This window comes from Misgurnus anguillicaudatus, chromosome 2 (genome assembly GCF_027580225.2).
Source record: "Misgurnus anguillicaudatus chromosome 2, ASM2758022v2, whole genome shotgun sequence".
NCBI lineage: Eukaryota > Metazoa > Chordata > Actinopteri > Cypriniformes > Cobitidae > Misgurnus > Misgurnus anguillicaudatus.
The window spans coordinates 43,107,056-43,134,679 of record NC_073338.2 but is presented as its reverse complement, the minus strand read 5'-3'; the positions used below and the strand labels follow the sequence as shown (position 1 = coordinate 43,134,679).

At 38.5% G+C, this 27,624-nt stretch overlaps 1 protein-coding gene and 2 long non-coding RNA genes across 4 annotated transcripts in view; 1 reads left to right on the top strand and 2 right to left on the bottom strand.

Annotated features, from left to right (window-relative positions):
- Nucleotides 1-4,338: 4,338 nt before the first annotated feature.
- LOC141366123 (uncharacterized) lies at nt 4,339-7,640 on the bottom strand. Its single transcript, XR_012371185.1, has 3 exons — nt 6,811-7,640; nt 5,258-5,336; nt 4,339-5,088 (listed from the first exon to the last, which is right to left on the bottom strand). It is a non-coding gene; the product is annotated as an uncharacterized lncRNA (long non-coding RNA).
- Nucleotides 7,641-7,777: 137 nt separating this feature from the next.
- Nucleotides 7,778-24,577, bottom strand: LOC129442991 (uncharacterized). The gene is made up of 5 exons (XR_012358641.1): nt 24,197-24,577; nt 21,972-22,096; nt 12,145-13,107; nt 8,159-11,682; nt 7,778-8,005 (listed from the first exon to the last, which is right to left on the bottom strand). It is a non-coding gene; the product is annotated as an uncharacterized lncRNA (long non-coding RNA).
- The window catches only part of zeb1a (zinc finger E-box binding homeobox 1a), a 26,094-nt gene continuing 15,163 nt past the window's right edge, over nt 16,694-27,624 (top strand). The window contains exon 1 of one of the 2 annotated variants that reach the window (XM_055203337.2): nt 16,694-16,945. In XM_055203337.2, the coding sequence (XP_055059312.2) occupies nt 16,888-16,945 (58 nt within the window). In that variant the 5' untranslated portion in view covers nt 16,694-16,887. Of the gene's footprint in view, nt 16,946-17,761; nt 17,927-27,624 lie in introns of those variants that run through there. The other variant, XM_055203338.2, reaches the window with a different exon arrangement.

The window sequence follows — 27,624 nt, the reverse complement described above, 5'->3', positions numbered from 1 at the left end:
AGAGCCAGCTGATTTCTGAGCTCCTGCAGGTGTCCGGTGTACACAAATCGCATACAACTCCTTACCATCCAATGGGGAACGGTAGTGTGGAGCGGTTTAACCGGACCCTGGGAAACATGATTCGTGCATTGCCTCCTGACATAAAGCACAACTGGCCTAGACAACTACAGTCCCTGACTTTCATGTACAACTGTACAGTTCATGAGACAACGGGCTATGCTCCGTTTTATCTCATGTTCGGTAGAGTTCCTCGGCTTCCGGTAGACATTGTGTTTCGTTCTGTTCTGGAAGATCACACTGTGACTTGCTATGACAAGTATGTGGCTTCTCTTATGTCCGATTTGAAGGAAGCACTGTCGATTGCTCAAGCACATGCTTCAAAGGAACAGTCCAGACATGCTGTGCTCTACAATAAGAGAGTCAAAGGTCATGATATTGATGTGGGTGATCGTGTTCTTCTGGCCAACAAAGCTGGAAGGGGTAAGCGAAAGCTGGCTGATAGATGGATGTCTGCTGTATTTGTGGTGGTGGATAGAAATGTTGACACTCATATTTTCAAGATCAAAGATGTGAGCACTGGTCATGAAAAGGTTGTCCATCGTAACCTTTTGCTACCTGTTAATTTTCTACCATTGGACAAAGATGAATGTGACGCTGGTTCGTCTTTGACGGACTCTTGTGCTGACACCAATGGTCCTGAGTCTATAGTTGGTTCAGTTGCTGATGCCTCAGTCTCAGGACCGGATGTCAATACAAGTGTGTTAACAGAGACTCATGAAGATTTAATGTCTGTTGCACCTGATGATAATTTGTCTATTGATGCTAATGTATCATGTGCACCATCTGAAAGTTGTGAAAGAACTTCTGACTGGGTTTCTGGGTTGCCTGACAAATGTTCACAGCTGGGATCAGTTGTTTCTTTGAGCAATGTATCTGTGAGTCTACATGATGACCTGACTGATGGTTCAAGTGTTCGTGGGAATTTGAGTTGTGAAGTCAAATCTGTAAGTCTTCTTCCTTCGGTGAATCCAATTCCTTCAACTGATGTTTCTACAGAGGTTACAAATGTAGTACCAATTCCTGACCCTGGGAGTGTTGTTGCACACAGGTCTCGTTTTGGACGGTTCATTAAGCCTGTAAATAGACTGTTATACACTATGTCTGGACAAAATGTTGTGTCAATGCAGAGTCACAGAATTCAGACTGTTTGAATGTTTTTGTTTGTTTGATTTTGTTTTACATGCTTATATGATTGTGTTCTTTATGCTTGTACACGAATGAGACATAGTCTGTCTGAATAAGGAGACACATGAAACAAAGTTTTTTTTTTAATTTCTTTATTGTTTTTGACATACTTTGTGCAATTATACATACTTTCTGTATACCCTTTTATAGAGTTTTGTGGGATGTATATGGGCATCTTATTGTCAGGAGTTGGTCTGAGAGTTATGCGCACCTCTCTTTTCACTTCATCCTTTGGGATGACTTTGGTTTGACTTACCTGTAGGTATCTCTATGTTTGTATTGTGTATTTACTGACGGGTATTTTGTATTTGAGCACTAACAATTGTACTAATTCACAAGAATTCAGTGGGGGTGAGTGTAACGGAGTTAGAATTGTACATAGTTTTCATATAGTTTTATTGTGAATTCTTATGAATTCAACAGTTAGTTCCATGTTGTACTGGTGCCCTCTAGTGGTTTGTATGAGAACTGCAGAAGAAAAAAAAGTTAAAACAGGAAATGATGCAACACAGCAGTTGATATGGGTACTGCTGGCTGTGGGTGAGTCTGCATTTGCCTCGGTGCAATTTGATAAAATATAAAAGATATAGATGCAGATTTAATGTAAAATAAGATTAGTCTTTAAGTATTTTATGTTTGTAAAGTAGTTATGGGTAATATTTTGAGTATTTAAAAGGCTATTTGGTGTTTTGTGAACTTTAGTGAAGCTGTGGCTAATGCTAATGCTACTACACGTTTTATCTAGGTCACATATGCCTGCAGTTAATGATGAAACCACTAAAAGGGTGATTTTTGTTTAATATTACAGGTATGTTTCTTTCTGTATGTTCTTAATTGTTATTATATTTATGTTCCTTTTGTAAAATGTAATTAAATGTTGTGATGTATACTTTTGGAAACTATGCAACAAAGCAGTTGATATGGGTACTGCTGGCTGTGGGTCACATATGCCTGCAGTTAATGATGAAACCACTAAAAGGGTGATTTTTGTTTAATATTACAGTAAAGAAGATTTTCATCGACTGACAGTTGCTTGCCGTGTATTTATTGACGAGTCAAAGACCATCGTGTAGAGAGTGTGGGGTTCGAGTGGATTCCAGTAAATTCATGATAAAGCACAACGCAGAGTTAAAGAGAAATCTGACACCTTTTGCATGGGAACAGTAATCTGTCACTTTGGTCTTCTGTAACCCGTCACACCTGCAAATGTCTCAACTGACCAATCAGAATCAAGCATTCCAGAGAGCCGTGTAATAATGTAAAGTGTTACCAATATGTTTACTTTGAATTATTCATGTTACCCATCATCACAGAAAAGGCTACATATTGTAAGTCATTCAGTTCTTCATGTTACCATATCAATTAAATCCTTTAAAGCCACCATGAAACACAAGTATCGATTGCCGGCTTTTGAAATGAAATAAGGCAGGGCTGGATTTGAATTTGTCAATCGAGATCTGAAGACTTTGAAGTTGGCTTGTGTTGCTAATAGCAGCGATCTTCTCTCGGACCCCGCCCACCAGCCATAACATATGACCGGAAGTAAAGAGAGATCGTGAGGTGCGGAAGATTGATTTCTCCACTTTCTGATTTCCAGCACTCTCTCAGCAGTTTGTCATTAAGGAGTTTAACAAAAATGAACCGCTGTGCATTTGAGATGCACAAACATCAAGAATCAGAGTATGAATCTCAACAATGGTGACAAATAAATTAAGAACTTCATGCTGCAATGCATGCTGGGTATTAACAAATAAAAAATCTCATTTAAGACTACCAGCATGCACTGCAGCATGGATAAATAAACATTTTTTTTTTACAATTTACTTTGTCACCATTGTTGAGATTCATGCTCTGATTCTTGATGTTTGTGCGTCCCATACTTAAAAATCCCATGTAAACAAATTGTGTTTAGCCTTTACTTGGCAATTCTTTTAAATTTACTAGCATTTTCTGAGTGAAAATTGTTTCCTAGCTTTTGTCAAGTAAATCCTACTCCAATTTTTTTCAGTGTAATGGTGGCCATGGGTTATGACTGAGTATTACACTTTAAAGGTCCCATATTTCAAAGCTTTGTAAAGTTTTATTTTAGGTTATGGTGTACCTAAGAATATATATTTGCAGTTTAAGTACCAAAAACAATCTCGATATATTTTTACAGCTCCTCTTTCAGGAGCTCTGCTAAGAACAGGTAATTTTGGCCTGTAAAAAGCAATATTCATGAGCCTTTCTTATGATAGGCCTGTTGTTTTGTGAGTGAAATACGCAGTTGAAATAACGTTACCCATGGAAGTTAGGTTAGTAAACCAAGAGACACAGAGACTATGAGATTTTAACCTTACCATGTTTAACTCAGTAAACAAACAGACACTAACAGGGCCGGTGTCTGTAACTTAAGAAAACAAACAATGTCTGATTTCCAACACATACTTTAACGTTACAAAACAACACGTTACCATCACATTAGCATTGCATAACTACTTACAATATGTAATTTCAGTTTTCTCTGGCTCATTAAGGTAACTTAAATTTAGGGCTGCATTATAAATTGCATGCGATTGACCTATGGCTAAGCCACACCCCCAAATGCAAAGAGTCAATCACAGTGCGCATAGCTAACCTAATACACTCGGACATTCTCTGCTTAAACGTCCATTGAAATGCATTGCAGTTATTCAGTTTTTAATCGCTATTTTTCTTTTTATCGTGTCATTTTATGGCAATGATGGCAACGAGATACGGTTTATCGCGTTTACCTGTGAAGCTTTTCATCGACCTTCTTAACAATAAAGTTATTAATTTAACTCTCCAATGCATAGTTAAGGCCCTTTTGGTGACTTTGAGATTATATATAGTCTTTCTGTCTACAAAAATCATCAATTGCCTCCTGTGAAATGTCTCCTACTGTGACAGCTGCCATAGTGAATATCACCGAATGTTGATTGAGTGAGTGAAGGGGGCGTGGCTTAGCCATAGGTCAATTGTCTCGCGCAACTCTTCAGTAAAGCCAGTTCATTGATTAACAGTGTTGGGCAAGTTACTGAAAATTAGTAATTAGTTACAGTTAAATTGAATTACTCTACCAGTTACTGTATATCAAAAGTAATTAGTTACTAGGGAAAGTAACTTTTAAGTTACTTTTATTACTGCTTTTTAAATGTAAATATGAACAGTACTGAACAGTCAAACAATGGCAAAAGGGGGTGGTGCGGTGGACGATGACAGTGCTCGGGGTGGTGACTTAAGGCTGTGACTGTGTGTTCCTGACGTCATGTTTATATGGAAGTCACAACGGCTCGTTACAAATCACAGCTACTTCATGCAGGCTGTGCGAATTTGACTGTGAAATGATTGTTTTAAAACTTATATGGTATTTATATAACCCCTAGACCTCAGTTATCATGAAAAAAGGCATGAAATTTCAGATTTGACAATATGGGACCTTTATTAAGTTGCCTAATGATAATATTTTGTGGGCTTCTAGCATTGGATTTGTAGTGGAAGGCAAATTGTGAAGTATACCACGTGTCTGTATAGTTAAAGGGACTGTAAGTAGGATTTGTTAGAGTTTTATTAATCAAAATCAATGTCTTTATTCATAAATATGTCCTCGTTGGTGTCAAATGACCTTTGCCAGTGATCTGACTTTTCTTTTGTAAGCTTAGAATTTTTCTCTTTACTTACATTGAACAGATGAGCCTTGCCTAGAGCCTGTGATAGAGCGATACACAGCGGCCTCCATGTCGTTCCGCCGTATTGATAAACTATAGTAGCAGAGAGGGACAAAAAGCACTAGCCTACCAATGGGTTTTCACAACGCGTTTTCATTTAGAACACGTGAACCAGCTGGAACAGACAAGGAGATCAGTGATTACATAACGGCTACCGTAGTGGCAACACACATTTGGAAAGAGCACTATTGTTTGAATGCAAAATACAGTTTCACCACTAGATGGGGGTAAATCCTACTTATTGTCTCTTTAATGGAAACTTTAACAGGACAGGTGTACATTACTTATTTCATCAGAGGATAAGGAAGGTCTAGAATATGCCACAGGCCTACATCGTCTTCTGGATGCTGATGAGCAACGCTCCTTTAAAGAGAGGAAAAGCAAAAACATTAAGTGCACACACCTGCCCAAATAAGCTACTGAGCCATTCTCAATAAACGTTATCATTATGCCAAAACCCCAGAACTTACATTGCATTTAATCTGCATATGTTTTATCAGTGTGTTTCCTGGAACTGAACCCACCACCTTTGTGTTGCTAACATGATGCTTTTCCAGCTGTGCTTCAATAAAATTGGTGTTGTTGTGCAATACACTTTACAGTAGTTTTTTTTTAACACACATTAAAAATAAAATGTTTACAGCCCAGGGTGTCCAGAATTTTATGCTTTAGTCAAGGTTTTTATTTTTCAGAGCATGACTACATTAAACTGTGGTTGTATGCTAAAAGGTCCATGAATTGTGTATTGATGTATTTGGCACAAACATCAACTAGACTGACAACAGCAATTAGGAATTTATACCCTGACCGATCAAGAATCTGTGTCAAAGCCGCTTTTGTAAGGAAATAACGTATAATTTAATGAACCAACACAGCCTGTCCACTATAGAGTAAAAAGTTTTAAACTAAACAATAACTTTTTTGGGAACTGCATTTAGGTTTAACTGTGATTAAAATGCTATTTTATAAGAGAAGGCACAAGTACTGGGGCGGCAGTGGCTCAGTGGTTCATGGAGGTTGTCTACAAATCGGAAGGTTGGTGGTTCAATCCCCGGCTCCACCGGACCAAGTGTCGAGTTGACCTTGAGCAAGACACCTAACCCCACCTGCTCCCGGCGAGCTGGATGGCGCCTTGCATGGCTGACACCGCCGTCGGTGTATGGATGTGTGAGTGAATGGGTGAATGTGAGGCAACTTGTAAAGCGCTTTGGATGGCCATTGGTCTATAAAAGCGCTATATAAATGCAGTCCATTTACCATTTACCAAAAAAATTAAGTAAAAATAAAGGCTTTTTCAATTTTTCTAATCCATTGTTTGGTGGAATGTCTTATCTTAAAAGACTTTAACTATATTCTCAGAAGACGAAGCGCTGCTACTGGGTGGAGTGATTTGCTCGCAGCACCTGAGAAGCCCCCTGGTGAGGAGCAGAGTTCGGTCAGAGTTGTGCAAATCACTCCGCCCGAGTAGCAGTACTTTGCCTTCTGAGAATATAGTTCCCAGTATGTATACTGTTAAAAGATCGCTGTGTCATATGACCTTGTTATTTGTACCCAGTGTGACTATACAAATAACAACACATATAGAGGAAATTTTTATTTTGTCACTTATTGGGAGCAGTTTGCTAGCTAGAGCCATTCACTTCCAGTCTTTGTGATAAGCTAACCTAGCAGGGGCTGTGTCAGACAGAGTTACAGCACGCACGGAAGTGAGAAAGGTATGTATAAACTTATCTAACTCTGGGGGATACCTTGAATAAGCTAAATTCCCAAAATGTGGGCATGTCCCTTTAAAGCTGCAACTGTTTGCATTGTCAAACTTATAAAAAAATTCACTCACCAGAATCGTAATCCATATCTGAATCCGCCATCAGGAGATTTCTGCTTGTTTTAACACTCAACAGTGATCAGTCGCAACTGAAAAGCAGAGTTTAAAGAACACAGCTGAATTTCTTTGGAAGCTGACGATGATCAAGACAGAAAGTGAGAAAGTTGTTGGATTTCCCTTTATTTGATTTTGTCATCTTCGGTCAGAATTACAGAAACGGTAGAATCAAGAAACGCTGATTTTTATTCCTTACAAAACTACCTATTAATTCACAGATGAAACAAATAATAGTTACTACATAGTTATATGTGCATAATTTTTGTAACCATCAATTAATCATGATTTTGCTACAGTTACTATTGTAACCATGCATGGTATTTGTTGTAAACCTGTGGCCAAAAAAAAAAACACGATTAATAGCCTATACTATTACTATAATGAAACCAGTTAATTTCGTAATGCCATATGTGGCTGCTGTGGTTTGTTGGTCCAGGACACCATTTTTTTCAGCATGATGTTATTATTCTGTGAAATACAAATGTTGTTGGGTGAATTGTATGTGAAAAATGTTCAAACAGAACATAGCAGACATTTCTTTGGTCCCACCAAAATATGTTCCCACTTGGTCAAATAATGAAAAAGAACCAAATTGCTTACCACAGCTATGCAGATGACACACAGTTATAGGGTATAGGGGATATACAGATGTCAGTGCATTGATTAAATAAACAGTTTAACTTCTAATATATAGTTGAATTGTCAAAATCATTTTATAAGTTGTATCAACTCACTTCTGTCAAGATAAATTCACTGAAAAAAATTATTCATTCAATTTTCTCAATTTTTTTAAGGTAAGTGGTTGCAATCAATTTATTTAAGCTACATTTAAACAACAAAATTAGAACTTAAACTTAAACATTAAAACTTTTGTTTAAATGTAGCTAAAATAAATTAATTGCATTATTGCAACCACTTACCTTAAAAGAATTTGTAATAGTCAGTGTAATAGTAAATTGAGATGACTTGTAAATCCGAGTTGATTAGATATAAAATTTAGGCAGCAAATAATTTTTTACAGTGTTGGTGGATTCTTCCATTGGCAAACTTCAGTATGGAAGTGTGCTGTCATACCAGGAGCAACAACACGCAACATTACTCATCATAAAGATGCTCCAACACCAGCTTAGGGAGAGTGCTAGGATGGGCTCTGTTAAAAACAATCATAAATCAGTAATTATAAAAAATGCGTAATTGTTTTTTCCTTCCACTATTTCGGTGTTTGGTGGAAGGTCTTATCTGTTCAGCCAGTGATAAAACATTAAAGTTGCAACTGTTTGCAATGTCAAACTTTTGCACTTACCAGAATCTGTATCCGCTGTTTATCAGTCGCAACTGAAAAGCAGAGTTTAAAGAACACAAGTGAAATTCTTTGGAAGCTCACAGTGATGAAATTAGAGCATGACAGAGGTTTTTTTTTTGAGTTCCCCTTATTTGAATTTGTCATGATCTAAAGAAGTATATTTCAGACTGTTTAAGGAAGTACAGTAATGGTAGAATCAAGAAACTTTTGAATTTTATCTCTTAAAAACGACATATGCTTTCACAGATTAAACAATGGTTAGGCATCGTATTCGTAACCATTAATTAATCATGATTTTGCTACAGGGACCATGGTATTTGTGATAAAACTGTGGTCAAACATGCAGTAACCAATCCTAAAAAAACAACAAAAAAAAAACATGGTTACAACACTTTTACTAAAATGAATCTTCATAATGCCATATGTGGCAGTTGTAGTTTGTTGGTTCTGGACAACAACAATACGTGAGAAGCAGGTTTGATCCAAATGCAGTTTTATTGAGACACGAACAGGCAAGGGTCACAAACCAGGCAAACATGTACATCAAAGTTAAAGGTGACAAAGAATGATTGAACGGGGTATTTATCCTTGTTCTGTGATGTGACATGTAGACAAAACATTTTTGTGTGGGTCTGTAATGCCTTAGAAGCTTCCTAAAAACCTCTCCCAGATAGCTCTATTAGGGTGGGGGATTTTAAACAAGTGGTTTTGCACCTATTTGGCTCCCCCTACTGGCTTAACTTGCAATCTCATTACTGATTGGCTGACTTTGCTGCCACTCAAAAAATGTAGCCAATTATTATAAAGTGGAGGGGCAGTGAGATGCCTGTGATGTCATAAGCATCAGTTTTTCAGATTGGGCCGTTTTCTGACTGACATTTCTAAAAGAGGAATTTCTATGAGACTAAAGGGCGATTTATAGTCGTGCGTAGGTCCTACGGCGTAGCCGCGACGGCGTAGGTTCCGCATCGGTTTTCATTTATACTTTTGCGTCGTCCTCCGCGTTGACGTGCAAACACATGCGCAAACCGCTGGTAGGCAGTATCCACACGTGTAACCACAGTAGCACCGCGACCGTCAGAGAAGAAGAAGCTTGGCATGTTAACCCACAAACGAAGAAGAAACAGCAACTTGTTGTGTATGATTTGAGAAGACCAGCAATGACCGAAGTAAATAAACAGTGACTTTTGTTGCAGTTTGAGTTAAATCACTCCTCAAATTGGCTCATCTTTGTTTTCACCGTCACAAACGGAAATACCTATGACGCAGGTTTTTTTACCTGACGGGAGGGGTTCTGGTGGACCAATCACAGCGCATGCGGTCCGCGTAGAGCCGACACGCTGTTAGAAATTTTGTGAGGTGCGCGTCAGGCTACGCAGTGCTACGGCGTAGGACCTACGCACGACTATAAATCGCCCTTGAGATGTTTAGCATGTCTAGCACTTTTTGTATGTTCGTGAATGCGGGTAGTCTACCATTATTCAACAAAGACAAGGTAAAAATAGTTTTTCATTCTCTGTCCCCTTTAATTCAATCATAATTGGACAAACATAATTAAAATACATAAATATAACTAAATCTATTACCCAACATATACCACCATTGGTTTTTATGCACCACATGCTGATTTTAATGCACCACATCTTTCTTTTAATGCACCACCTTAGCTTAGGCATATTTACATATACAATTAGTAATTTTACCATTAATCAAAAAGAAAAGAAAGAAAAAGAAACAAACATTGACACTGACAAGACTGGGACGGCGAAGCACATAACATGACGAACTCGCAAGGAGACAGAGGGAGGAAGAGAACTAAATAGCAAACCGTGGGAGAGAAAATTGACTTCAGGTCTGGGACGCAGGTGAAAAGAATGCAGCGGGAGGAGGAGCACCCGAGTGACAGATGTGCACGTAAAAGCTGTCAAAAGACAAAACACACAGGCACATGACAAATCCCAAAGCAAAGCGGTCGATCAGGCAGAGATCGTGACAGTACCCCCCCACGACCACCACCGGGCGGTCAAGGAGGGGGCTTACTTTGTCACCGGCGGAGATCCTTGATCAGGCCAGGGTCCAGAATGTCCCGGGCCGGTACCCAACACCTCTCCTCCGGACCATAACCCTCCCAGTCATCTAGATATTGGAAACCTCTGCCTCAACGACGCATATCTAGTAATCTCCTCACGGTGTAAGCAAGAGATCAATCCACTAGTTGAGGCGCGGGGGGAGCGGGGGCAGAGGGAACAGGATTAATGTGGGAAAAAATGTGTTCGATTAATACCTGGGCCGTTTCTCTGGCAGAGGGGAGCTTAGGTAAGGGGATAAAATGAACCGCTTAAGAGAAGCGATCCACCACCGTAAGGACAACGGGGTTGCCTTTAGAAAGGGGTAAGCCAGTAACAAAATCTACGGCTAAATGTGACCAGGGGCTGGAGGGTACAGAAATGGGTTTGAGCAGACAAACGGGAGACTGATGAGAGGCTTAACTGCGCGTGCATACCTGACATGCTAATACCAACTGTCTGACATCCTGACCCATAGAGGGCCACCAAAATTGTTGACGGACGGTAGCAAACGATCTCCGAACCCCTGGATGGAAGACAATCATGGACTCATGACTCCACCAGATGACCTCGGAACGGAGCGCAACCGGAACACACAACAGACCCGCCGGGCACTCCTCTGGCACTTTCACTCCTCGTCCGGCTTCCCTCACCCGTTGTTCGATTAACCAGCGTAGAGCACCAACCATCCTTCCCTCCGGAAGGATGGTTTCGGCTCTCACAGCACAGGGACTCTCGAACAAACAGGAGAGGGCATCAGGTTTGACGTTCTTAGCACCAGGCCAGTACGAGAGGGTAAAGTTAAACCGGTCAAAGAAGAGCGCCCAGCGAGCCTGTCGCGAGTTCAACCTACTGGCTGAACGGATATACTCAAGGTTTTTATGATCCATCCAGACCAGGAAGGGTTCCAAGGTACACTCCAACCAGTGACGCCACTCACCCAAAGCCAGTCTAACCGCCAGCATGGGAGAAGAAAGCCCAAGGGTGCACTTTACCGTCCTTAGAGGACCGCTGTGAGAGAACGGCGCCTACCCCGACATCAGATGCAACCACCTCAACAATAAACTGAGCTTTAGGATCTGGAAAAGAAAGAACAGGAGCAGAGATAAACCAGACTTTAAATTTATCAAAGGCCTTTTGAGCATCGCGGTTAGAGAAAAAACTCTCCTTAGTGGAGGTGAGTGCTGTAAGTGGCTTTGCAATCTGAGCAAAATTTCTGATGAAACGCCACTAAAAATTGGCGAAACCCAGAAAACGTTGCAATTCCTTATGAGAGCCGGGGACTGGCCACTCGGCAACCGCTTTGATCTTAGCTGGGTCGGGACGTATCTCTCCGGAGGCAATAACAAAACCCAAGAATGAAACAGACTCCTTATGAAAATCACACTTCTCCGCCTTAACATATAACTGGTTTTCAAGAAGGCGCCGTAAAACCCTGCGGACGTGCTGAGTGTGTATCTGTAAGGAGGGAGAAAAGATGACAATATCATCTAGATACACAAAAACAAATTTATTTATCATGTCTCTCAACACATCGTTAACCAGAGCCTGGAAGACAGAAGGGGCGTTACAAAGCACGAACGGTAAAACGGAGTATTCAAAATGTTCGGACGGAGTATTAAATGCTGTCTTCCATTCATATCCCTCTCTTATACGAACAAGATGATAAGCATTGCGTAGGTCTAATTTGGTGAAGAGACGCGCTCCCTGCAGAAATTCAAAGGCTGTTGACATTAAAAGTAATGTCGTTTAAACCTCTGTAATCAATGCATGGTCGCAAGGACCCGTCCTTCTTTTTAACAAAAAAGAACCCCGCTCCAGCTGGAGAGGTAGAGGGTTGGATGAGACCGGCGCGAAGAGCATCGTTAATATAACTATCCATAGCCTCTCTTTCAGGAGCAGACAAAGAGCAAAGTCTACCTTTAGGCGGAGAAGTGCCTGGGAGGAGATCGATAGCACAATCCTATGACCGGTGGGGAGGGAGAGAAGTGCCCCGGGCTATACTGAACAACTGAGAGAGATCTGCGTACTCTGCCGGGACCCCGGTAAGATCGGCTGGAACCTGAAAAACAGAAGAAGAACCCGAAACAGCAGCATCAAGACAAGACACGTGACACGATGTGGACCAACTTAAAATAACATTTCACTGCCAATCCACGTGAGGGTTGTGCTGTGCCAACCAAGCATGCCCCAAAAAATTGGAGAGAGTGAGGCATGCAAGAGGTACAGCACAATCTCCTCACAGTGATTACCAGAAATAAAAAGACTTACGTGTGGGGTGCAGTGAGTGACCTGGGCAGTCTGCTATCCCTTAAGTGTCCATACAGCTAGAGGTACTTCAAATGTGCAACAGCAGGAATGCCCCACTCCCAAGCAGTGTTGAAGTCCAGGAAATCTCCTTCAGCCCCGAGAGCCTTAGAGGAGTGTTCAATACCACCAAAAGTTAAAGTAACCGGTAAATGAGTTGAAGATGCAGGGGAGATTTCACACACAGCAGTGCCCACCAGAACTCCCGGAACTACTGGTGAGCGTTGGCTTTTCACGGACAGTTCTTAGCCAGATGTCCAGATTTTCCACAGAAGAGACATAGACCAGTCACTAATCTCCTCTTTCTCTCCTTAGGTGTGAGTCGCATCCTGCCCAGTTACATGGGCTCGCTGGGGACAGCAGGAGAGGAAGGAGGAGGGTGTGCATGAGTACCAACCATCTCATCTGAAAAAACCTGATGAAGTAGGGAACGGCGCTGGGGGCGAAACACCATACGGTTCTCAATTCTGAGTGCAAGCTCCACCAAAGAATCTCATCCTAGATGTCGTCTCGTAATCCTTCCAGGAACTGTGTGCGAAGAGCTGCATCGTTTCATCCACAAACTGCTGATAGGGTCTGAAACACAACAGAGAAATCAGTAACAGAACGGTTACCTTGAGTCAGACGGACCAGTCGGGCTGCAGCCGCCTCCCACTGCGGTGCACGATCAAAGAGTTTCTTAATTTCTGCCTTGAACTCCGCAAACGATCGACAAAATGGGGATCGAGTGTCCTAAACTGTCGTGGCCCACTCTCTGGCCCTCCCGGTCAGTAGGGTGATAACAAAAGCCACACGCGTATCCTTTTATATAATATTATATTTGTTGTTGTCAGTAATGTTACTATTATTACTATTAATAATAATCATTATTTTTATTATTATTAAGATATTATTATGGGCACATATATTATATATTGCTGTAATCATAACAATCCCTTGAATTATTATTGCTATTACTACCATTATTGTGCATACTATTATTACATAATATTATAATTATTATTACACAAATATGCATTATTATCGGTTTAACATTATTATTATTATTATTATTATTATTTTGCTTATTAACATTGCTTCATAACAATATCATCATCTGTATTATTATCAGTTTAATTTACTATTATTTATTATTATTATTATTTTGCTTATTATCATTGCTTCAGAACAATACCATTATCACAATTGTTGTTTTGTATTTGTTGTCTGTTTTGTTTTTTGTTTAGTGTTCTGCTTAACTATCTGTTGTATGTTGTGCAAGGGATCATGGGTATTGCAGTCCAGAGGCATATATGAATGTCAAGCCTCTGACGGCCAGCAGAGGGAGCCATGATGACTGTAACAATATAATCTCTAACACAGAACACATGAGACATCAGTTTGAACATCTGGAGCAGGCTTGCCTTATGTTACGTCATGTTGTCTAGGATTACAGAGACTCAACCTTAAAAGAATGAATAGACCATTACATAGAATTTAGGCTTATGACACATCTCTCTGACTATGCAGTAAGCATTTAGCAAAGAAAAAGGCAGAGACCACAGTTTGCAATGTGCTTTTGCTTTTTAGTAGGAATTCAAAATATTACAAAATGACAAAAAATCTTATCGTCACCAAACACCCATAATCATATTTACAAATTATATACACAATGTAATAAACCAGAAAAGACAACAATAATGACGAGACAAAACAGTGGTGCTTAAAGTAAAAAAAAAAAAAAAAAACACTCTAACTAGTATACTTAAGAAACTAATATAAAAAGAAACAAAAATAACATCTTCCGAGTAAAGTATTACCTTACCTTACCTTAAAACGCCACTGACTACTGTAACTAACAAACAAGAAAAAAATACAGCATTAAGCACCCGCTCCTAAACTAATATATTTAAACAAATACCAGTTTACCTGTTTGCTGTACGATGCATGTCACGTGACATTCTGAACTGATCCCATTGCCCCAATTTTTTTTGTCCAACATTAATTTCCAAATTAATAGCTTGTTCCATCTGTGGGCAGGATCTCATTAGAGATAACTTTCATACAGATTACATAAACAGGCAATATTTGTTTTCAATTGTAATTAGTTTGTCAAAGTAGAAGTTTCAGGCTTTCTTTAAAAATATGTATGTTTGTGTGACAATGCAACACAGTCTCACTCCCTACTCGTCAAATGTATACGCGGAGTGGCCTATCAATTGTTTTATTTAACATGTTTTGAGAGACAGCTGGTGGAGACAAATGCATCCTGTTTATTTTCTTTATTTGACAAAAACACACAAATGTGTTTTTATTGTGAATGTACACAAATAAAAGTAGACCCTTCATACTGTAGTTGACTGAATATTTTAAAACAAATTTCGATAAATAGTTTTTTGTGTCTGTTGCATGACTTTTTTGTCATTTTATGTATTGTTTTCTCATTGTTTTTTCCTATTTTCTTACCATTGTCACTTGAGGTCACATTTTTAGACATCCTAACCCAAACATCCCAACTCCAGACGAGAATAGTTTTAAAAGCGTAGGAAAAACATGTAGAAACCAATATATAAAAGTACATCCTAACCCAAACCCCAAATCTAACACCAACCCCCGAGCGACACAGACACTGATTTAAAAATAGGAAAAAATGAGAAAACAATACATAAAATGACACGAAAAAGAAAGTCATGGACACGAAAAACTATTTTCCACGTTTACCAACGCAAACAGTAATCACCTGCATCAATTTAATAAATGATCTGATAATTTAATAAATTAATCAAATAAATTAGTAACTTTACAGCAAATAATTAACAACTATTTAAAAACTTCTCATCAGTTATTATTCTGTGCAAGCATAAACAATCAAAACATAGCTGCAAAGGCATATGAGTATTTATCAAAACATTATGTATACAGATAATTAAGTTCATTACAATTTATTTAGCTGCATGAATTTTGTAGGCTAAACGTTTAAAGGAAATAAGATGTTTTAAACATATGTCTTGAATACAACATATTGAGCAAGGTTTATATGATTGTTAAAGTAAAGACAACATTTAGGGTTAGCAGTGTAATTACTAAATTTTTTATGTATATTATTACTATTCTGTGATATTACCTGTTGCAAATTTTTATTATTTCCATACAAAAATGAAAGTATAGGAATATTACTGAAGTTTACTAATTTCACTAGGAATGTTATTACAGTTTACTATAGTAATTGTAATGCACTATTGTTCATGTGGCACTGCCAATGTTTTCAGACCATTCTATCATTTTTTGAAAGAATCTACCAACATCATATTTCATGCTGTATGTTTCTGCTGACATAGATGCACCAGCTTGTTTCCACCAGCAGATGCCAGAAGAGGTCTTTTCTAGAGAGGTGGTTTTGAGGTAAACTGGACTTCTATTGAAATAACGGGGGCGGACAACAGACAGAGAAAGTAATGAATAACATGATGCACATTTAGTAGCGCAAAAAATACATAATTTAACGTAAAACAATTGCAGTTTTTTTAACGAGTATACAACTGCTCACCAAAGATGCACTTTTATAATTTGACTACAGATATACTGCATTTGATATAGGGCAGATCGTGTCAACTATATGCTAAACTAAAAGGGCATTGTGCAAGTTAATATAATATTTTTATTTTTTCATTTGCAGCCCAAAATGTTTTTAAGACTAGTCAAATAAAGTCCAAGAGTCCATTTAAATGAAAAAAATAACATTTCCTTTTTTCCTCGTGGAAAGAAAAATTATATTTAAGTATTATGTGTACATCATGGTAATATAATCTAAATACAGCCTATTAAGAATTGTAATTGCAAAATTGTCAAATGCAAAAGGTATTACAGTAATCACACTTTTTGGTATTATGTGTGGTTACATCGTCATGGAAAATCTGCCACAATCCAAAAACAAAGGTTTCATTTTTATGCTGTAGCATTTTTATGCTGCTAAAACATACTAACATTTCATTTCATTTTTTGAAACATACTAACATTTGCATTTACAGAGTTAAGCAACAATACGTCATCGGACTTCCCTGCCAGTCGGGGGCGCACTTCATAATACAACATTCCTATTTCTAGCAAAAATAACCCTACAAAACTCTTTTTCCAAGTCACATATTTAATGTAATAAACGCCTGTTATAAGTATCAGCCCAGAACGGTACAACAGATATAAAAAGTGGGACGTCTGCCAAAATAGGGAGGGGTTTCAGAGAGGTGTTCTCACTGCATAAGAAGGTGATGTCGTAAAGCAGTATGTCGTAAACCAGGTGCAGACTGGGGGCTGTTATGAGGAGGGGGTAATGGAAGAGAAGGGGTTCACACTCCGCAAAGCTGCGTTTAGACAAAAATCATGGCGGATGGCCCCAGGTGCCAGAGGAGAAAACAGACACAGCCACGACGCAACAGCGGTGAGTCCCACGTATTGAATTCAGACAGCACAAAGAAAAACGAAAGAGAGAAGTTGTTTTCATTTTACTGCGTGTAGTTTTTTCACCTTTAGAGTAGTTTAATGGCGACTTTGTAAGTTGTGAAGTGTGAGAGTAGGCTGTCCCAGTGTTACTGCACCGTTATACCTGAGTCTCCCCGGACCGTTATCCGGAAGGGCGCGTGCTTTTCCACCCGTTAGCATGCACTAGCTTCTTAACTTCTAAATACTTTTTTTAAACAATTATTTAACAAAAAAAAATTAAGTGAGAATTACGTTTATCAGTATTAGTCTTTTATAGAAACGTGGAGCACGGTGGTGCTTTCTCTTAACACATTAAAACCTGGCACATATACTTTTGACAATAAATTTGATTTTTTTTGTCTGCTGGGACTTTAATTTTCATGTTGTCATAAATCAAAACTTTTTTAATCGCAAATTTAATATAACACGAAAGGGCGTCCAGTTATTTTCAGTGTTTACAACAATGTCACCAATGCATGCACGCCCAAAAAGTCTGTGTCTGTGCTTTTACTGTTTATGCCGAAATCATTTAGTAAAGTTTGTTTATTTTGACAGACTTTTGACATTACTTAATCATTTAGCCTCTCCTTAACACAGATAGTCGTGCTTTGATGTCGCTTTCACTTTAAATAACCTCACCGTTGATCACGCAGCACAGTACCATTCACATTACGAGCACAGCGCAACCTTTTCCTGCCTGTGCGTGCGTAGTGACACCGCGCGCTGCGACGTGACGCGCACAGGAGCCGTCAACGTGTTTACCTGAACGGTGAGGAGACAACGGATCAAGCCAATGTCCTCTTTTACCGTCCGTCGACCTCCTCCCGTCTCCAGAGCAGCGAATACAGAAGCGGTGAACGGAAATCAGTGCGTGATACGCGATCTGCGCGAGAGAAGCGAGGCGCCCAGCGCACGCCACGGCAAATGGCAACTTGTGCAGGTAGAGAGAAGATGGTGTTTGATGGCAGACGTGCAATGTCGACCGCATCGTTTGCATCACTAAATTGACCATGGATCTGGTCTTTTCTCATGCTTTTGATATTTTGGGCGCCCGCGCGTCTTTGCTGGACGCTTGTGGTTTTGTTTGTTTTCATTTTCGTGCAGTTTAAGTGGTTGTGAAGTATATTATATGGAGTTATTTAGCCCACGATGTGGTTGTTGGATGTGTTTTCCTTAAGATATCACCGTTAGATCACCGTCACCCGTGAGGTATTTATGTAATGGCGGTGTGGACCGTTATTTGCTGCAGTGAGGGCGGGGCGGCAGCGCTCGCATGTCGGAGAAGAGCCAGGTAGGATAGGTGACGAAACACCTACATAGGTGCTTTCATCGTCGCGTTTTTGTAATGATACACATGTGATGGTAAAATACACACTCGGCTGCTCATACTAAAATAGTTTTGACGAGCCTGGTCGTATTCAACATGTATTTCTTTGTGGGGAAACAAAGATATTATTCGCAGCTCGGCATGGACAGGTCTCGAGGCACTGCTGCGCTTTTTTAATTTGTCGAGAACTGGTGGTTTACAGTTGTATGCTTTATGACTGTTCTGAGCAACGACGGATGATTATAATGTATGAAAGTTTGGTGTATATAAATACACAGCGTTGGTGAACAGGTTATAGCGCGGACTGACGTATTGTGTTTATGAACGGGCGGCGTCACGTGACCACGAGGAAGTATGCAGCTCACAGTGAATGCTATTTTCATTTTTAAGTGCAACCGAGGACTCCCACTTGACATACACGAGACATTACGATTTTAGGGGAAATGAGGTCACGCTATGGTCCACCCAAAGCTCGTATTGGTTAAATTTCTACTGAGCTCTGTTTCTCAATCTAGAGCAATGTAATGTAGGCGCATTAGAGATCACACGAGTTTGTGGTTAAGTCGTTTGTTTACATTTTTACAAGTGTTTTTGCCCGTTTGGGTTTTTGCCCAAGTTGGGAGGGAGCAGCACGTGTGTGTGTGATTCATACCAGGACTGTCAAACTCTGGTTGCAGTTAAAAATGGTATTTCCTGTTACCCATGTGTTTGATGATGATGAGAGAGAGCTTTGGTGAATTTAAAAGGCAGGTGTGTTTCACATTGATGGGTGCATAATATAAATAATATTTTAAATTTGATATTTTGCCCCCATCAGTATTGTAGTGTGTATGTAGTAATAGTGTAACAATAGCCTATTTATAACAGGCATACTTAAAGGAATATTCCACTGTCATAACAAAACCCCAACTTACCCCCATGTCATCTAAAAAGATGTTCATGTCTTTCCATGTTCAATTAAGTTTTTCAAGGAAAACATTGTAGGATTTTACTCAATTTAATAGTCTTTATTGGACCTTAGCGGTTCGCAGTTTCAGTGCGGTTTGTAATTGCTGTTTCGATGCTGCTTCAAAAGGCCCTAAACGATCCCAAATGAGGCATAAGGGTGTTATCTAGTGAAACAATCACCAAATAAAAAAAATAAAAAAAGTACTTTAAAGCCACAACCTCTTGTCTTGCATTAGTCGTGTGACACACCAGCGTGACTTTACATAGGACATGACGTGTGCGAAACCACCGCTCCAGTGTTTACAAGCGTGTAGAAAGACGAACGTTCTGACGTTGTATGTGGAATGACACTAATTAATGTCTTTGTGTCAGTTTATTGTTTAAAATGGTCCGCAAGTGAGCTTTTCGCTTATGTAGTGTGCGACCTTTCAACGTAATTATGCAATACGTAAGGTCACGGTGGCGCATCACACGGCATAGTACATATTTTTAATTTTTCTTGGCAAAAATGATGATCACTTCACTAAATAAGACCTTAATGCCTTGGTTGGGATCTTTTGAAGCTGCATTGAAGCAGCAATTTTAAACTGCATTGAAAATGTGAACTCTTGAGGTCCAATAGGGTGATTCTCACGAAATCCAGATTTAGAAGGTGTCCAGCCCTTACATATAAGATTAAGGTATGAACTTACTATAACCATTATTTTTAGTGGATTTAAAAATATTTCCTATAAAATTATTTACATTTTTTAGATTATCATAATCAAAAAGTATCATTACCGCAACATATTACATTAAATATATGCATTTACTAACTCATGTTTCGGTAATGAGAACTAAAAAGTTGTCTAGGTACTATGACAAACAAAATTTCAACTTTTATCTGGAGAGAAAAAATAAGAACTGCTTACCTGGTAGCCATCTTGAGTGTCACAGTCAATTATGTCCCTTCCAACAAAATTTTTATTTTTTATTTTTTTAGTTCCCTGGGGGCTTAAACAATGATTGAAAATTGTTGCGGAGTATGAGAAAATTGGTCTTGGACACATTTATATTCCTTATTAATCTCTCTACATTTACCAATGGTCACCAAATACCACATGTTTCTTTACTGTAAATGCACTGAAGCTTTTTATTTTTTTGATTTTTTAATTATAAATATTTCTATGTCAAAGAACCCAAATCCAGTCATGGACAAGTGCGGTAATGAAAATTTTCCACTTAAATGTGGAAAAAACAACAAAATTGGTTTGTATGATGTCAATTGAAATCATGTGCAAAATAGTACATGAAGAGATGTTTGTAACTGTATGCTTCTTATTTTGATAGTATTTACTTTTTTATCAAAATGTTTAATGACACCTAAGTCTGATTTCGCGAGAATCACCCAATAATAAAAACTCTTGCAATGTTTTATCAAAAAACATAATTTCTTCTCGACTAAACAAAGAAAGACATAAACATCTTGGATGGTATAGGTATTCCTTTAATAAGCTATTTACATGTATTATTTCATAGGAATTTACACTTAAAACAATGAAGCATAGATTATTTTGTTGATTTTCCAATAATACACTTTGTGTTGGGTCACTGAATAAAGTTTGTTTTAAGATGTTTGTTTTAAACTGGGCATCATCTGACATATTAATGTCATGATCTATTTGCAACGACTCTTTTAATAAGGCATGAATAGCATCTTTCTGAATATGACAGGCACACATCACACTGACTTCGAAGTGTTTAATGCAGTTTGACAGAATGCTTGAGGTCATTCTCGTGATATTATGTTAAATCAGAGCAGAATGATGCATATTGTTTTCTCCTCTCCCCCCTCCAGTGTTTGTGTGATGCGTGTGTTAATGCAAGTTGTAAAGGTGAGGTTTATGTATGCGAATGACGGGCAAAGACAACAAAACGAACACCTGTTGAATTAAGCTCTTCTTACACTTCCCTGTTAATGGAAATGGGAAATGTGAGGCCATTAAAGAGCTTTTCACATTTCAATGTGTGCATGTGTTTTGGGGGGGCTTGTGACTGCTGGTGAGCTCTTTTTGCATGCTAATCTCTCCCAGTGGTTTGCCGCCTCTCTGCAGGCAGGGGGAAAGTTTCAGGGTAATGGGGAGGGCTCATCTCTTTCTTTTAGAAGGGTGGGGGAAGGTTTGCAGGGAGGGACTTGTGTTTTCGGGGGAATTCCAAGAAATATTCTGGGTTCCACGCAAGATAGAAATTAACCTTAATCCACAGAAGTAAGTGACGTTAAATACTACAGTAAAAAGATGAAGGCCTCCTTAAGGGCCTTTAAAAACAATAATCAATGTTGCAGTGAAACACTAGAAAGTACAATGGAAAAACGGCCAATGCATACATTTTAAAATGCATACTATTTCAAACGTATAGTCTCAGGTCTGGAATCTGGATGTATAATCTGATTTTATCTGTGAAAAGTTGCTCCTGATATTGCACTGTACTTGCCATGGTAAACTACTATTACTGTTTCTAAACAACATCAAACAGACCCACTTTCATTGTAAGAGATCTTGATTTTTAAATAAACAAGAATTCATTTGAATATGTTTGTAGTAATTAAAATTAGGACACAAAAACTTGTGGAAATATTTTTTTTAAGCAGAAATATGTTGGTAGATAAGACTTGGGGATGAATGAAAGAAAATGGACCAGAATGTGGTGCAGTGTGTTTAATTGGTCTCACCTGGGTCGCATGGTGTGGGTATATTAAGGCTCTTATTAGACCTGGGAAAACAGACATCACTGTGACTGCTGCTCCCAAAGCTGTTTGAAATTGATTATGTCCCAAGACACAAATACACACAGCACCTAAACATAAACACACACACACACAGACTGCAGTACATGTAGCACAAGGCATTAGGCAATGAAAATCTCTCTATTAAAGTCGCAATGAAATTGAAATGAAAAACTAATATATATATATATATATTTGTTTTTTAATATTGTGGTATTATTAACAAATGACTTATCTGTGAGCTTCATTATTTAAAATTTTTTTTGTGTGTGCTCATAATAAATGCAAATCTCCTTCCCTCCTCAAAACAATCTCTCTTCACGTCCGGTCAAAAGTATGGCAGGTGGGCGGGGTCCGGGAGAAGATCGCAGCGATTAGCAATTAGCAACACGACCCAACTTCAAACGATCCAATCAGATCTTGATGGACAAATTCAAATCCAGCCCTGCCTTATTTCATCTCAAAAGCAGTTTCATTCAGATATACGTCACCACGGGGAAAATAAGGCAATCGCTACTTCCGTTTCATGGCGACTTTAAAGTACTCCTTTAACTTTACTGTTACACATGGTTTGAATATTAAAGCTACATTAAACAGATAGTTACAAAAATGTTTTTTTTTCTGCTGTATACAAAGGAAGATACCGTGAAGAGTGTTTGCAAGCAAGCAGATCTGGGGCACCATTGAGTTGCATAGTAGGAAAAAATACTATGGAAGTGAATGGTGCTCCAGGAAAGAAATTTACAAAGAGTGTGAGTAAAGGATCACTTAATTTAAAATTTTCAGTGAAATACCCCTTTAAATGCAATGAGTTGATCTCTGCACTGAATAGCAGTGCCCTGGATGCATATAGCAGAATAAGGGGTGGTATTATCCCCTTCTGACATCACAAGGGGAGACGAATTTCAATCACCTATTTTTTCACTTGGTTGCAGATAATGGTTTGCCAAAACTAAGTTACTGTTGTTTTTACAAATTTTCCAAGTTGATACAAGCACTGGGGACCAAGTATAGTAATTATATACAGTTACTTGTTACTTCTTTCAAAAGTAATTGAATTACTCTACCAGTTACTGTATTTCAAAAGTAATTAGTTACTAAGGAAAGTAACTTTTAAGTTACTTTTGTCTGCTTCTTAAATGTAAATATGAACAGTACGGAACAGTCAAATGATAAAATGATAGGCTGTAGGGCAGAGTGGGTGTCACTCTTTTGTTAGTTTGGTTATGTATTGTATTATTCTAGTAAAGTTTCTTATATGGATGGGCTATTTTACACATAAGACTCTAATGTATCACATACTGTAGGAGCCTATTTTGCTTTAGATTCAACTTTGAATGTTTTGTAAGAAATGAGCTTACTTTATGTATGTATATCATTTAGACCATTTAGACAAATATTCTGTATGTTTACATTGAAAATACATATTAAATTAAAAATGTGTACTGTCTCTTTAAGAATTTGGGGACTGTGAAGCTTGCAGGAATAGTGCGCTCTGTGGAATACAGTACAGTTTGCACAGTTTTCTTTACCTTATCCGTGACATTTAAGATCATATATTGTTTGATTTAAATGATAAACAGGATTAAAGAAAGACATTTAATCAGAAAACGGAGTACGTGGATTGTTTTGTCAGACGGAAATAGAGCAAGTGGATTGTTTTGTTAGTGACTAATAATATTTTCATTGCCATTAAAGTGAAATTTCTTAACCTAAACAAGAAAACATGCCAGACACACCTGAAAGGTTTTGCATCTGAACTCTTCATATGTTGTGGTAAGTTTTTTTTAATATATTACACTTCTTGCAATATTTTCTTCACACTTCGTTTTAAAATGCGCAGATGCAAACCCATCTAGCTGCTATCAAATGAGAGCATTATCAGTTGCTTTTTGTCCATGGTTTTGTGGTGCTATTGTGTCACCTGCTTTATTATTTTGTGTATTATGCTGGCAAGTTTGTTGAATGTGTTTTTGGTAAAGACATTTGTTTACCATCCCGAAAAAAAGCAACAGGTCAGACCAGGCTGTTTTTCTAGTCTGTCTCAGTTTTATCACTGGCAAAACTGACTTAAAAGTCCAGTGCTACTTTAATCGATACATTTCATGTCTCTTATGTCAAGTGTGTGTGTGTGTATGGTAGCAGGTGCACTCTGTAACAAGCCAAATCACCTCATCCAAGGAAATGGCACATAAAATAAAGGTTGCCATGGCGACTGGATTGTGTTGATGATGAGGTCACACTGGAGCAGTTTTACCTGCAAATACAATTTGTCACACAGGTCGTTCATGTGCACAATATAAACACACTTATGAAAGCGAACGTACCCAAAAATGAAAATTGTTTCTTTTACTCACCTTCTTATTAAAACTGAATGACTTCTTGTTATAGTAAAAATCAAAAAGAAATCATTCAATTTTCAACAAACATGCAGAGACCAGGACAATCTTCTGTATTGATACAGTAACCTCATGTGAAAAAAGGAATACAATTATAATAAGATGTTAATCACAGACAACCTTGCCCCGCACTGCAGGCCTTCATTTTATTCACAAATTGTTGTGAATTAAAGGGATAGTTCACTCAAAAATAAAAATTCTGTAATATTTACTCACGATTATGTTGTGTTGTAAACCTGTATGGGTTTCTTTATTCTGTTGAACACAAACTGAGATATTTTGATAAATAATGGTAATGGAGGGCTTCATGGGTGCTTTTCCATTGTATAGTCCCCCACGGTTTGGTTTTTGTTAGGTCGGGTCAGCTCATCTCACTTTGGCTTGGTTAGCTTTTCCATCGAGTTTAGTAACACTTCAGAGTGGGAGGGATTTTAGGCATGTCGTTATATTTGTGACATCATACAAGTGAGAGCGTTGTTGTACATTCATATACATTCATTTGTTTCTCAGTCCACAACAAAATTAAAGGGGCCGTGAATTGGTCGATTTTATTGCTTTATGACGTTGATTGATGTCTACTTATGCATTTCGCGTTGTTTTTACATTCAAAAACATCAAAAGCAATAAGTAATACGCTATTTTGTAACATGGATTAGTGGCTGTCTTGAGAAATGGTTCGTTTGAAGGGGCGGGCCGCATTGAAGACCTGAACGTAAACACCCACTGCTATGATTGGACAGCTTCATTCCCCGTCATTACATGTAGGGAAATGTTTTAAAAACATTAATGTGATAAAAATAGCAGCCGAACACAAATATGTTTGAGCCACAAAAGATTCTGGGTGCTAAAGATGATACACATAAATGACAATACGTATATTAAAGTAGAAACAAAACTCGACGTGACTAAATTACCATATAAAACACAGTAAGCGTGCATCCGAATCTAAACTGCGTCTAATAAATCCTTATCAATAACTTTGTATATTTCTATTGTGCTTGTGAGGTTGCTTTTACATTCACGTAATGTTAAATACCATATGATAAAAAATAAGCTTTGTTGAGTGTTTGACCTTTCAAACGCCACTTGCCTAAATTACCGTATACAACACAGTAAACGGGCATCAGAATCTAAACTGCAGTTGATAAATCCTTCCTTATAACTAACTTTGTATATTTCTACCTTTAAATTACAGTCGTATTGTTAAGTGTTGTACCTTTATTAATCGTTTAATGTTTTTAGTAAATTAAAACAGTCAACAAACGTATTTAGACACGGATGTTACAACAGGACATATCAAGCAATCTCTTTTAACAAAGCAATAGTGAAATGCAGTAACTTAAATAAAGTAAAATGTCTTACTGTGAATTATACTGCTGTGTCATTGTTGTCAGATCCAATATAAGTGGTGCTTCTGAGTCTCTCTGCAAATCCAGCATCGACTTCTTTACAAATGAATCCATGTCCACAACGTTAACAAACGCTCCCCACACGAGCTGGAACTTCTTCAAAAGCAAACGTTATCCAAGCATATTGCTAATGTTAAGTTCCAAGCCTCCGAATTGAAGTATTTAGCTTCTGTGTTGTTCCCATGGTTGTTCCCACGCGGTTGTGAAAATGCGTTTCCATGGTATCATAACAGATCACTGCGTCAAAATAAAAGTCTCTCAGAAAAAAATGTATTTAAAAAGTCATTTTGGTTAAATTTGTCAATTTTTAAAGACATGTTTACTTACTGAGACACACGTGTCACGCGAAGCTGTGGGCGGGGCTACAAAAGTAGACTTGTCCTTTTGGTTATGGGGAGGTGTTTCAATTCTACTTTGACGTCATAGATTTCCGAATTTTTCACTGGAGTGTTTAGCTGGCTTGGTGCCAAAGACGGTTATATTTCAGTAGCACGGACGTTTTCAGTTCTGAAACTTGCAGGATGTTCATTTAAGTATGATGACCTCTTATATAACAAATTATCAAGTTAAAATTGAGTTTTTGATTCACCGCTCCTTTAAGATTGACACCCACAAATAGATGTTTACACATCACTTTATCACTACATCCGTCTCACATGACAGTTTTTGTACAAACACCCATGGCGTATGTCAACGCGCTCCGCTGAGCCTCATTTAAGTTGCATTTAAGCATATATGCGGACGTACGTGTCGCAAATGTGCCGCCACAATTTGCATGTCTGGAAAAAAACTGTTATGGTGTTCCTGATTCTCAACCTGTGGATGTTTTTCATCACTAAAAGGGAGTTTGGTATCAGCTCGGGTCGCTTGAACCCCGATGGAGGTGGTACCTTAAAAAGTATCAAGTACTATGTACTACATCCAGTGGAAAAGCTCACAAAATTAAGCTGACACAAACCGCGGGGTACTATGCAATGGAAAAGCGCCATTAGATCTGAAAACCTGAGGTCCGACCCGAGCGGGTTCAGGTCTAAAAGTTTCACGTGTGCCTTGGACACAGGTCAGGCATAATATTAGCAGCATCGGCCTTGTGCAATTATAAGTAAATGTGTTTTTGCTGAATGGACCCGAGAAGACCCAATTTTGCTTGTGTGTGTGCATCAATTCCTTTTACAACCCCCTCTCTGTTTGCTAAGAGCGTTTGCATTTGCCTGGCAGTAGGTTAATTTTTTTGTTGAGACACATGTCAATCAATTTTGAATGCACTTTTTAGCAGTTAGTGGTGTCGTCGTCAGATAACAAATGAAAATAAATGGAGCAGCAGGCCAAATTGGTTGCACTGGGCCAGATTGGATGCACTAAGGTTTCTTTCTGTCTGACTGGCTACAGACTACACACACGTCAATGCCGTTTACATTCGGGACCAGTCGGGTAAAAAATAAATTGCCACTGCTTGGGTCGGACTTGGGTCTTACTTAAAAAACAAAAAAACTATTTATGCTTGTTGGGTTTGGGTAAAAAGCGATTAGGGTCATTTCGGGTCGGGGGCATTTGTTTTGACCTGAGAAGACCTCTGGATGGTAACCACACAGCTGACGGTACCCATTGACTTCAGTGTATTTGTTATTCCTTTCCTATTCTGAGAGTAACTTAAACAAACATTAATTTCTTGTACTTAAGTTTTAATACATCATAGATGAGAAAAAACATTTCCAGACAAATCTCCAAACATACCTCTGGCATTAAGAGCAGGTTTGTCCCTGGCCAATAGACATGAATCTACTGTGAGAA